Consider the following 12,524-nt stretch of genomic DNA (forward strand, 5'->3'; position numbering starts at 1 on the left):
AGATTTCTAAATAAACATTCACCTCGTCGCTAGATAAACCTACTCCTGAAAAACTCATGTCTGCGCAAGGCTTTTTGTCCCTACGAGGCCACCGTCATTTACCCGACGGGAGGGGTGAGCAAGTGAGCCCTGCAATCTAGAATTTGACCACTGATGTCACTGTTTTCAACCCATTTTACACACTGGCCCTTTAATAATATATTGACTATAATTTGTCAAAGCTTTTCCCCAAATATTTTCTGCTTCCAGTTGCTCACATGTGAGGATGAGCTGCTTTTCTCAGGTTTTTTTAAGTGTTGGCTTTACAAAAGAAAACAAACCACAACATCTTACAGACTAAACAATCAAGTAACAAAAAAAAAAAAAGATTAGTCAATTGTGAAAATAATTGTTAGTGAGAGCTGATCGGTTGGTTTTTGAAACATGACAAATGTTGCAAAAGACGCACATCCCCGTGTCTGCTGGAGTGGGTGCTGGACCAAAGAAACATCTGGCAAAGTAGAAAACAAACAAGTCTGCACACCAGGCAGCTCCTGTTAGAAAGATTTGAATGCTGAGTGATGTTTCGAGCCTTCAGCTCTTCCTGAGACTTCAAACATGTCTAGTTTCAAACATGACACATTTTAGTGATTATTCATTATGACTTAAAAATGGTATTGCTAATGCTTATAAATTCCATTTTTTCCTGCTGTATGTCTCCCAGATTTTGTGTTCCCACAGTCAGGGTCGTCAAGGTCGAGTCCCACTGAAACTAACAGCTAAACAACGTGTTTGTGCTGTTTTTAAAATCAGATTGTATTTCCCTTTGTTTTCTCCTGTAGCTTTGAGAAGATGATCAGCGGCATGTATATGGGAGAAATCGTTCGGCTGCTGCTGGTGAGGCTGACGGAGGAGAAGGTGCTGTTTAAGGGACAGACGACGGAGGCGCTGCTGACTCCTGAAGCATTTGAGACAAAGTTCATGTCTGAGATTGAGGAGTGAGTGTCTGAAAGATCTTCTTGATTTGTCTGTTGTTTCAATGCTGAACTCTGGAGCCGTAAACTCTCTGATCTGACCCTGAAATGTGATCCAATCTGTATTTCTTTAAATAGGAAACTCATTATGATAAACTTTTATCATTTATATTGGTTCTTGTAACATTATTGGGCACTCATTTTTATAAATTATATCATAAATTATAAAAAAGAGGACAAGGCCTTTCTTTACCTAACTTGAGGACAGAACTACGCCTTTATTTGAGACAGGCTTTTGTACAGCGGACAGCAAACATGATCACCAACATATGTTTGTCTTCACTTCCTGTCTGTGTCTCTGTTTCAGCCAGGACAGCGGTCTGGAAAACACCCAGAATATTCTGACCAAGATGGGTTTGAAATTTGATTCCGTCGACTCCCGTGTGGTGCGTCTGATCTGCGACACCATCTCCACGCGCTCCGCCGCACTCTGTGCCGCTGCCCTGGCAACCCTTGCCACCCGTATCCGTGTCAACCGCGGGTTGGACCACCTGAAGACCACTGTGGGAGTGGACGGGACGGTCTACAGAAAACATCCCACGTAAGAGAATAAACAATATACAGATGCCATGAGAAGGATGATGAGGGTTCCGGGTTTGAACCTGGGGTTGGGGTTCGAACCTCGGGGTGGGGGAGCCCCTCTGTGAGGAGTCTGCATGTTCTCCCTGTGTCAGTGTGGGTTTTCTCCAGGTACTCCGGCTTTTTCCCACAATTCAAAGACATGCAGGTTACCCCGCCTCTTGCCCATTGTCAGTTTGGATAGGCTCCAGCCCCCCCGCGCGCTACCTCCAACAGGATAAGTGGGTACAGAAAATGAATGAACTGTACTTTATCTCCCACAATTTATCATTTATAATAATAATAAACTTTATTTTTGCAGTACTTTTCAAAGGAAAGCTACAAAGTGGTTTAAATGGTTACAAAAGTGACAAAACATTTCAGGACTGCAATGAGTCAAATAAAATGAGACAATTAAAAATAATACAAAATAAAGTGGATTAAAATACAATGGTCCTTCTTTAATCGTATATAAACCTACAAGAGTGCACCCAAAAATGAAAATTCAGCCATTATCTACTCACCCATATGCCGAGGGAGGCTCAGGCTCAAGTTTTAGAGTCTTCACATCACTTGCAGAGATCCAAGGGGAGAGGAGGTAGCAACACAACTCCACCTAATGGAGGCTGACGGCGCNTCTCTGCAAGTGATGTGAGGACTCTAAAACTTCACCTGAGCCTCCCTCGGCATATGGGTGAGTAGATAATGGCTGAATTTTCATTTTTGGGTGCACTCTTGTAGGTTTATATACGATCAAAGAAGGACCATTTTATTTTATTATGTTTTATTTGTGTATTATATTATTTTTAATTGTCTCATTTTATTTGACTCATTGCAGTCCTGAAATGTTTTGTCACTTTTGTAACCATTTAAAGCACTTTGTAGCTTTCCTTTGAAAAGTACTGCAAAAATAAAGTTTATCATTATTATTATAAATGATAAATTGTGGGAGATAAAGTACAGTTCATTCATTTTTTATGGGTGAGTAGATAATGGCTGAATTTTCATTTTGTGTGCACTATCCCTTTAAATTCAATTTTATAAATATTAGGCCTTAAATCATTAAATAGTCTTTAATTTGAATGTGTGATGTTTTAATTGCCACAAACATTATATCAAATTTAATTTGTTCATCTTTTAATTTATTTTTGTCAAGATGAGTCATGTGAAAGTCTACATTTCTAATGTTAAAACCTACCACTGAACCTAATACTGTCTTTAATCTGTGTACTTGCACTTAACTGGCAAAATGTAGATTAATTCAACTAATAACTGTATTTCTACCTAGAACCTTCCTCTGCATGGGACCACACAGTGTGCACTAGTTACCTTAAGGTTAAAAAAGAAAAAGATGATTTGTGCAAAAATCAATTAAAAATTATCTTAAAAACTGTCTTATAAAGTATTAAATTTAAGTAACCATTACCTGTAGACACCTTGGTTAGCGGGTGTTCTAGACCATTTAATAAATGTTTATATACAACTGAGGGGGTTTAAAATTAGGTGTTACCAGTTTAAGATGAACAAATATTAAGATATCTAAACTCTGATATGTTATTAATTTGGACGTTAGATTAGATAAAGAGGTGGAGGGGAGTAGTTTTTCAGTATGTGGTTTTGTTTTGACTTTTGGTGATACAGAACTCTCTCTGTTGGTGCGTTCATGGACCCTCCATCTCCTGATGAACAGCTGTCCAGCATTATTTAAAACAATAAATTAGACTTTTACAGAAGAATGACATCGGGTCTTGTTGAGAAACTCTCCTGTAACTGAAAAATTAAGATGTGTAAACTAAAGCAGGGATGTTCACACATTTATGAGTAAAACAAACTCATTTTTTACTTTGTGGGTTTCTACAGCGTCATTGAGTCACTGGTGAGAGAAAAACAGCAGCGATGCAAATAAACCAAAAGGAGGAAGTCCGGGTTGTTTTTTCCTCTTTTTTTCTTTCTTTCTCAGTTTTATAGAGACATGAAATCCTATTTATGTGTGTGTGTGTGTGTGTGTGTGTGTGTGTGTGTGTGTGTGTGTATGAACAGATAGGAGGCGGTGCTCAGTGTTGACACATTAACACACTTCCTGTCTTTGTGAGAAGAACAGCACCCTAAAGGAAAATACCATGAATCACTATTTAAAGTGATTGTCTTGTCATGTCTTTAACGACACATTTCTGCAGCTTATGTTGCATTTAAAACATTTTCTCCTGATGACAGTGTGCGATGTATTCTATTGTCAAATATTTATTTTTCCTTCTGTCTCATTATTTTTTTTTTGTCCTCACTGAATATTCTCTCTTGTCTCTCCTCCCTGCTCTCCTCCTGTAGTTTCAGTGATAAGCTCCAGGCGACGGTGCGCCTCCTCGCCCCCGAGTGTGACATCACCTTCCTCGTCTCGGAGGATGGCAGTGGGAAGGGCGCTGCCATGGTAACAGCTGTGGCGCAGCGGCTGGCTCTCCAGTCCCGACTATTAGAGGACAGTGATGGTGATGATGAAGAGGATGAGGAGGAAGACTAATAAAGAGTAGAGAGGATGCAGATGAAACAAGACTTTTTTCTGCTTTTAAAGTCTGCAGTTTTCTCATCCAGCCAAATTTTTTAATATAATAAGAATATATATTTCAGTTTTTCTGCTAAGCAACTCAGCAGTGAGTCAAACTTCACTGACCTTTTTCATTTTCTTTTACCAACTCTGTCATATTTTTGAATCATTAAAGGTTCCCTGTGGAGTTTAGACCTGTTGTAGCGCCACAGAGCTGTTTTTCCTTGAGTGCCATTAAAGGCAGAGAAGAAGAAAACTGAAGCCCTGAAACATGCATTCAGACAATGCAGGATTTAAAATACTTGGAAATGTTTTATGAGGACAGAAATACGTTCAATATGTTTGTTAGACCCAAGCAGCAAACTCTGGGGCTGGAAAATGAAGTTAACACAGAAGTGCCAAAAACTGCAGTTATGTGAATGGCCACTTGAGGCTGGCTCTAAAAACGAGTCAATCCCGATTAGCCTCGCGTGAACCAGGTTCTTCACGTACGGCAAAGAGCCTGGTTTCCATTCACTCTGAATTTTGTCTGGATTCTGGTTCTGGTCTAGAGAGCGGATCCGGAATTCACCAAATTCACCAAAGTAAAACTTTAAATTCTGGCACACCATCGATTTCCGTCTCCGGTTTAGTACCATATTGTTGTTGTTGTTGTTGTTGTTGTGGTTGATAGAGCATGCTGCATGGCGAGCATCACGCAGTTTTGCTCTCTCTTCCGCCCCCACCGCCCCAAACTTTATAAAAAAATGCATTTACAAACTACAGGTATAATGAACAAAACTAGGATCAAGTGCCTATTAAATAAAACAGACAACTGAAATAAACAATAACTTGTAATACAGTTAAATACAATAAAAGAAAAAGGTTAACTTAATGGCTTGGGGCTTTTCTTGTAAATTATATTCTTTAAATTAAAAAGTTTCACCGCATTTTTACTAGCTTAGTGCTTTTATTTTGACGGAAAGGCGCATCCATCGAATTCCACATCCTGTCTCTCTCGCCCTGGTTCTGGTCCCTTACCAAAACGGCCACTAAACGGCCCCAGACTAATCCCGATAGCCCCCCCGTCTTAAAGTGCCCAGCTTCACAGCTGAAATAAACATGTTTACAGCCTGGTACAAAAACAGTTTGGACTCTATAGCTAATTTATCCTTCATGACAACTGTACAGGGGGTGAATTTTTATATAACAGACCCATTTACATTTTATCAAGGCTTAAAGTTTCACATAATTAAGGGCGGGCCGCTTTGACTGACAGGCTGTCCAGCAATAGTATCTTCGACTTCTCAGTCAGATCCACCCCTCGTTCTTCACAGTGCTAACCTCTCGTCCAAATATTGTCACCTCTGCCTCCAAAAGTCCAAGATGGCGATATCCAAAGCGCTAAACTTGAGGCTTCAAAACGGGAGTCCACAAACCAATGGGCGACGTCACTGGAACTACATCCATTATCTTTTCAGTCTATGGTTAGACCTCAAGGATTCAGAGTGTGTTTTGGTGACAATTACTGACTGTAAACATGACTTTTACTTGTTTACAGGAAAACTCCACAGGGCACCTTTGAGCCAATTAAAAAGACATGCTCGTTCAAAGTGTTTGATTGACAGGTGATTTCAGGGAAATGCAGCGTGGACTTAATTTCAAACAATAATGATAATAACATGATTTGATCGGAAATAGAAGTGACTGATTGTCAAATAATTATATAAATTAAAATAGAGGTAATTATACTTGTATTAAATTATGTTTTGTTATCATTTCTGTGTCATTTATTAGTTTTTCCATTATCCATATTTACCATTTCTCATTGAGGGTGACAAATGCAGATTTCTTTTTTTTTTTATCTAACTGTTCAGTTGAAATTTTGTCACCTGTTTACTCGACTCAGGTTTTCTTTTGATCATGTGGTTGAGTCTAGGCCCCAGACAGATTTAAAATGCTAAAGAAAAATAAATATGCACTGAAGCAGAGTAAAACAAAGTTGATATACTTTTGGAAAGCAGAAATTTTTATCATGCAAATTTAAACTCGAAGTTCTTTGTCATCTGTTTTGTTATGACACACAGAAAATCAGATTTAATGAGCAGCTGTGTTGACAGAGACAGTAGATGGCATTAAAAACAGAAAATATGTATATAAGCAAATTATATTTACAGAATTATAGATTTGTGAGTAACTGGAAACTTAATATTGTTTTTTTGTGTTTGCACTCTTTGATGAATATGCACCTTTTGAAAGAAAGAAAGATTATTTCAAACAGGCCAATCAGAGCAGGGATGTATTGTTACTCAAAGGCAGCAGCGACCAATCGTCTTCTATTTTGAGGGAAGAGGAAGCAGCGTTTTCTGTCAGCTGTAACTGCACAGTGCAGTCGAGCTTTAAGTGCTTTTATGTGCATTAAGTGGTTTTGTTTTCTCAGCTGCAGTGAAGTTCTGGAACTTGCTGGTGCTCCGTTCACCGTCCTGCTGCAGTGAGAACTTTTTATGCAGCAAAACTCACATCGTTGCCTGAGGTGCTGATGCAACACTGCAGCTTTAATTTCATTTTGTTGCTACAAGCTTTGACTGTTACAGTTATCCTAAAAATCTACTTGTTGTAAAACAAAGATAAGAAAGAGTCAGACAGAGGCGGACAATATCAGAGGAAGATGAGGGGAGTGGTGAGATCATGAATTTTATTACTTGAACCTGCTAAACAGAGTTATGTTTTGGTCTTCTTTAAAAATTGTTTTTCTTTAGGTGCTAAAAATCTCACTGCTGTTTGTTACAAATGGGAAATAAAAGGACATTTTTCTAATAATAGGTGGTGTGAGTTATTTGTCTGTAGTGAATCTAATGCATGGACATGAGCATCAGTGTTGTAAAAGTTATATTATGAGAGATTAGACAATGTTGAATCAACCATAAAACAGAATAAAGAAACCACCAAGAGGTAAAAATTTGTGCAGTTATACCAAAACTATATGAACAATTATTTGATTTTTGAATCAGTGCAATAAAGTACTTTGATTTGTTAGGTATTAAATTCACTGGAATAACAATTTCTTAATTTATTTTCCAGAAAATATCATACTCTGCCTGCCACACATTAGAAGAGGTGACATTGCCTTCATTCATATTAAATTTTAAATCAGTTAATCAAATAAGTTATGAAAATTGTTCACTGTGTGTCCCATAATAACTGTAAATAAAAATGCCATGTTATCTGTAATGTAACCCTATGTCTCATCTTGTGTCTTTTTAGAACAACATTAGGTTTAACTGTAAATAAATATATAGATTAAATTAATTTAACCCAAAATACGTAACATGCAGTACCTGTGAAGTGTCTGCATGGTTTTTTTAGGCTGCATACATTCCCAATAACCTCCATTCTCCACACAGACGGAGAGTAACGTTCAAAGAGAGAGAGAGAAAATCAACCTTTAGTCTATTCTGCAGCTCTGAAAGGAATACTTCACCCACAAAATTATCATTTGCATATTAATTACTCACTCCGTCTTACATCGAATTTGTGGGGTAAAAAGAAGTTTCTCCTCACATGCCTCCATGTTGAACGAAGAATCCAAAAACGGGTAAAATACTTGATGAATTAAAGTAAAGGGGACGTTTAACAACAGCACAGCGATATCACAACATCCATTCAACCCTCACACAATCCATGCAGTAGAATCCATGTCATTTATCCAGTCGTATGCTCAGTACTTCCCAAACACAAGCATTTTTGCAAGCATTTTGTAAGCATGCAAGAAAAACAAAGATTTCTTCACATACTCAACTTAACACTTTGTGAATAATTTATACACAGATGATCCGTGTGTGGGTGAAGTATTCCTTTAAGTCATAATGCTTTAAGTTGTTATCAGTACAGTCATGTTTAATTTGCTTTTAAAAGCATGATTTGTTGAGAGAATAAAATCATTTTCCTATAAACTGTTAGTAGTCACTATTGATTTTTGGAGCTGCCTCCTGGTGGCTGTTAGTGGAACTGCAGCTGAATCCACATTAATGTCATATTCAGACTTCAGTCTGGTTGCTGATTTGAAACAGTGGCCATCAACCTTTCTTATTAAACTTTAACATTTCCCAAAGATCAAAGATGCATCACAGTGTTTCCTAACCTGGCTATCAGTATTAGCACTTCATTTTATTCCTGGGTGAGAATATACTCAGGACGCCTCACTGCAGTATGCCTCCTTTCATCAGCAGTGAAGCCTCCTCTGTCGTGTTGCTGCAGCTCTCACTGACATGCAGAGGACAAAGTGGAGCTGCAGCCTGATGTGTTGCTGCAGCCTGCTCCTGCCACACGGGTGGTGATTTGGGTATGAAAGTCACTCCAGCTGCTCGTCTCCGTACTGCAGCACTACAAAGCTGTAGCATTTAGATATTCATGCACACAAACCATTTAATGTAGAAGAAGAAATTCTCAAAGTGCTGACTATACTCGTACTCCACTACATCTCAGAGGTCAATGTTGTACTTTTTACTGCACTACTGTCTGACAGCTTTAGTTACTTTACACATTACAGTTATTGACACCATTCCTGTCCAGTGAAAACCATGTATCTCCAGATGGTGATTTTGAATGTTTGTGCCTAACACCATAATTATGTTACTGACTTATCAAGGTCTGCAAAAATTATTGCATGTCAATATATTGTATGATATTGCTCTTGTGTTTACAGTACATACATGTTTGTTTACAAAGGAATGTCTTTAACATTTTAGCTAACTTGATGCCAGAATAAACCGCAGGGTTTTCCGACCATTGCAACACTTGTGTGCAGCACCTAAGCATTTTCTTTCATAGCGCCTATAAGCCAAATAAGCACCAAAAAACAAAACCAACAAACAAAAAACAACTGCTGTGACACATTTTGCTTTGTTAGTTTTCTATTATATAGTACGGATATTTTGATAATTATTTCACATTTTAATTCCAGTGTCTGAATATTCTTAAGAATTAAAAACTCATTGATCCCTGACAGGATGTGCCTGCATTATTATGCTATTATATCATCACTATGTCAGCGGCATTAAATGGTCTTAAATGACTATGGTGTTGTTTATCACAGTCATTTCCGGGAGCATTAGATTGTCCACCAAGAGTAGTTATCGGGATAAGCCTAAACTACATAAAGTGTTCCCTTCTGTGTAGAGAAAGTTCTCCTCCTTCTTAATCTAATTAAACTCTTCGTCACAAAACTGGAAACAGAGCTGTTTTTTTGACACCATGAATAGTTGACGTTTCAGAGCTGTGGTTCTCACAGGACAGCAACACAACAAAAATGTGATGATCTTACAGAATATGATGCATTGCTGTAATTTAAACCACCAACAGTATAAGAATGAGTTAAAATGAGCTCAACCTCAAACATCTACGGCAGTGAAATTCCACAAACTCAATAATGAAACAGTAATGTTAATCAAAAATCATCATAAGTGGTGGTAAAACTCAGACAGGGGACATTTTACTGCACATGGAGTGCTTGAATGCAGGACTGTTACTTGTAGTGGAGTATTTTCACAGTGTTGTATTAGTACTTTAACATGTTAAAGTGGTTTATTCCACACAGATAACGGCAGTGGTGGAAGTAGATTTACTCAAGTGTTGCTTTAAGTACAATTTTGAGGTTCTTTTACTTTACTTGAGAACAAATGTTGTCAAAATCAACCTCAAACTGTAAAAGTATTGCGTGGCTGAGGATATATTTCACAGAGAGTGTGAGGGGAATCAACTTTAGCAGCAGCTGACGTCACTCCCTTTGTTTCCCATGAGTCTCTGTTGATTTTGACCTTGTGATTAAACAGAATCAAAACAGATTTAATCTATGAAACAAAGTACAGCACAGAGGACATGAGCCTGGGATAATTACACCTCATATTCATTAACACAAAGCCTGATGTGAGTGTTTCAGCAGCTGAGGCCTGCCACTACATGCATGTCATGCTGCAGCCTCATGGAGGGGGGGGGGCTTTAAACAGACACGTGCTTCCTCCCCCCTACTGGAGTTAAGTGGTCACTGCAGTTTATATATGCTCACCCCACGATACATGAGACATGTGTGTGTGATCACGTTTCTCTCTTAATCACGTCAGCTCAACAGGCTGCTGCTCATATTCCATCTCCAGCCCAATATTTGCATCATGAATCATGTTTACACGGATCATATATGTATGTTTATATTTATATATTTCCCCCCGTGGTGTGGGGAGCAGTATCCTGAAATTTTAACCCTTTAAAGTCTCGTGTTTCATGTCCTGAAGCTACTTAGAACAATTTTGAGGTATTTTTACTTTATTTGAACATTTATTGTATTTTATGCTACTTTATACTTCCACATTTCAGAGGGAAATATTGTGCAAGAAACTCTTATTTTATGGCTTTAGTTACTTTGCTGATTCAGATTAATAATACAAAATATAACCAACAGTTTATGATGTAATATTATAGATTAGTATTATACTTTAATTGATACTTTTACAGTGATCTGACAGCTGGTGTTACTTTACAGATTGAGGGCAGTGGAGTAGCGGAGGGTATACGCAGGTATACAGTGTATCTTTCTCTAGCTGTTTATACTAAATCCACCAATCCACAAAAGAGCCATTGGAATATAAGAGTATACCCACTTCCTCCTTTGTAACCTACCCATCTACATAGTAGTACACTTCAGCGACTGCAGCTGAGTGACCATTTGCCGAGGTGATATTGGTGCTCAATGTGGGCCTAAACCCAGTGGTGTAGTGGAGGGTATACCTGAGTATACCCTCCACTACACCACTGCCTAAACCTAACCAATCTAACCAAAGAAGGCAACGACTAGCCAATCACAGGAAGCGTAGGGTGGGTCATGTCTTCACTATCCTAAGATTAGCAAATTTGCCTCCCGGTTTCCTCGTCTCAAAGTCAGTGGGTTTTTTGATTGGGTTTTTAGATGCCTGAAATCAGGTCTGTGGTTGACACAAGTTAAAAAGACTTTCGCAGTTTATTCTACAACATAAAATACGTCTGTAAATACCCCACTCGTACATTTTGAAGCTCTTATGTGTCTTAAAAGAGGCGGTTGCTAACAAGTGGCTAAATGAGACTACAGAACGTCATCACAGAGCGAGGCTTCACATCTTCGTTGTAGTGGGGATGTTAAATCATGTGACTTACAGCCGTTAGCTTTTTACTTCTTCTAAAATCATAAAAGAGGTGTTAACTATGATCAAAACGTGTAAATGTCATAAACATTTGGTTGCCACGGAACTTATTTCCTGCAATAACCAAAAATCCAGTGGAAAAATCGCGTAGGCTTTTTGACGAAGGAACCACGGTAACGCTAACTCTGTGTCAGCCTACAGCAAATTGTCAGCCCTTGAGTACTCCATTGGTTGAGGATGCGACTACGCCGGTCAAAGTTCACCAGAAGTGAACTTTACGCGATGCAAAGGTGCGAATTTGCTTCACTTTGCTTTCACCTCTTCGCTCGCACCAAATGGAAGAGAACAGGAGGCGAGTATTTGCCAGTGTTTACTTTGCTTAAGTTTGAAGATCTGTGCCCTAAAGTGCACTAAAATGAGCTCCTTCTTCATCAGCTGTAATAATATTCCAAAAAATATGTCATATCTGATAATAAAACTCTGCTTTTTTTCTTACCTTGAGTTGGAAGAGAAGGCTAACATCATTGCGTCCAGGATGTGGTTAGCTTAGCTTACCACAAACACTGAAAGCAGAGGGGAACTGCTAGCCTAGCAGTGTCAAAGTTGCCTTACAACAGAGCTGTTATATTTACAGAACATTTTACTTGTTGTACGTTAACTTGTGTTAAAACAAATAAAATGAGACTTTGTGGTTCAATATTAGTTGAACAGGAAATATCTCAAAAGTCCCATCGTCAAGTGACTTTGCTAACTTTGCTAACTCTGAACAAAAAGCCAGCTAACTCTTTGTCTCTTTGGACTGATGACTACCTCTATCAGGATGCAACATATAAATAAAAGGTGTATTTTTTCCTGTTTTTGGCAAATCCCTCCCTCTGCTTCCAGTCTATGTGGTAAACTGTAGTTTAAGACTATTTGATTTGTTTCGTTGTGTTCAGCATTTCTTTATTTTCCATTATTTTTTGTGGGACTTAATGATGAGTTTAGCTTCATCATATCAATTTCATCTGGAAAAAAAACAAACAGTCCCAGCCTTTTTTGTCTTGTGATCCAGCAGTTCAATAAAAGAGTGATTCATCATGTTTGGAGGCCTGAAAAGGTCAAAGTTTGTTTTATTTCACAGAGAAGTAAAGATAAGAGAGAAAAAAACACAGTTTTGGTGAGCAGAATTTTATTAGTTATGATTATGTCACATTTTTATGGCTGATTTTGACAGATGCATGAGAATGATGTGTCTGATCACTGCTGCTTTTAAACCTTTTACTG

The 12,524-nt window shown here is 38.2% G+C and overlaps 1 protein-coding gene across 1 annotated transcript in view; it reads left to right on the forward strand.

Moving 5' to 3' along the window:
• LOC126388193 (hexokinase-4-like) overlaps positions 1 to 7,319 on the forward strand; it is a 32,078-nt gene extending 24,759 nt beyond the window's left edge. The window contains exons 10-12 of the mRNA XM_050041135.1: positions 822 to 977; positions 1,321 to 1,554; positions 3,897 to 7,319. Coding sequence (XP_049897092.1) covers positions 822 to 977; positions 1,321 to 1,554; positions 3,897 to 4,086 — 580 coding nt within the window. The 3' untranslated portion in view covers positions 4,087 to 7,319. The remainder of the gene's footprint in view (positions 1 to 821; positions 978 to 1,320; positions 1,555 to 3,896) is intronic.
• The last annotated feature ends 5,205 nt before the right edge of the window (positions 7,320 to 12,524 follow it).

Source organism: Epinephelus moara, chromosome 3, assembly GCF_006386435.1.
Source record: "Epinephelus moara isolate mb chromosome 3, YSFRI_EMoa_1.0, whole genome shotgun sequence".
Lineage (NCBI taxonomy): Eukaryota > Metazoa > Chordata > Actinopteri > Perciformes > Serranidae > Epinephelus > Epinephelus moara.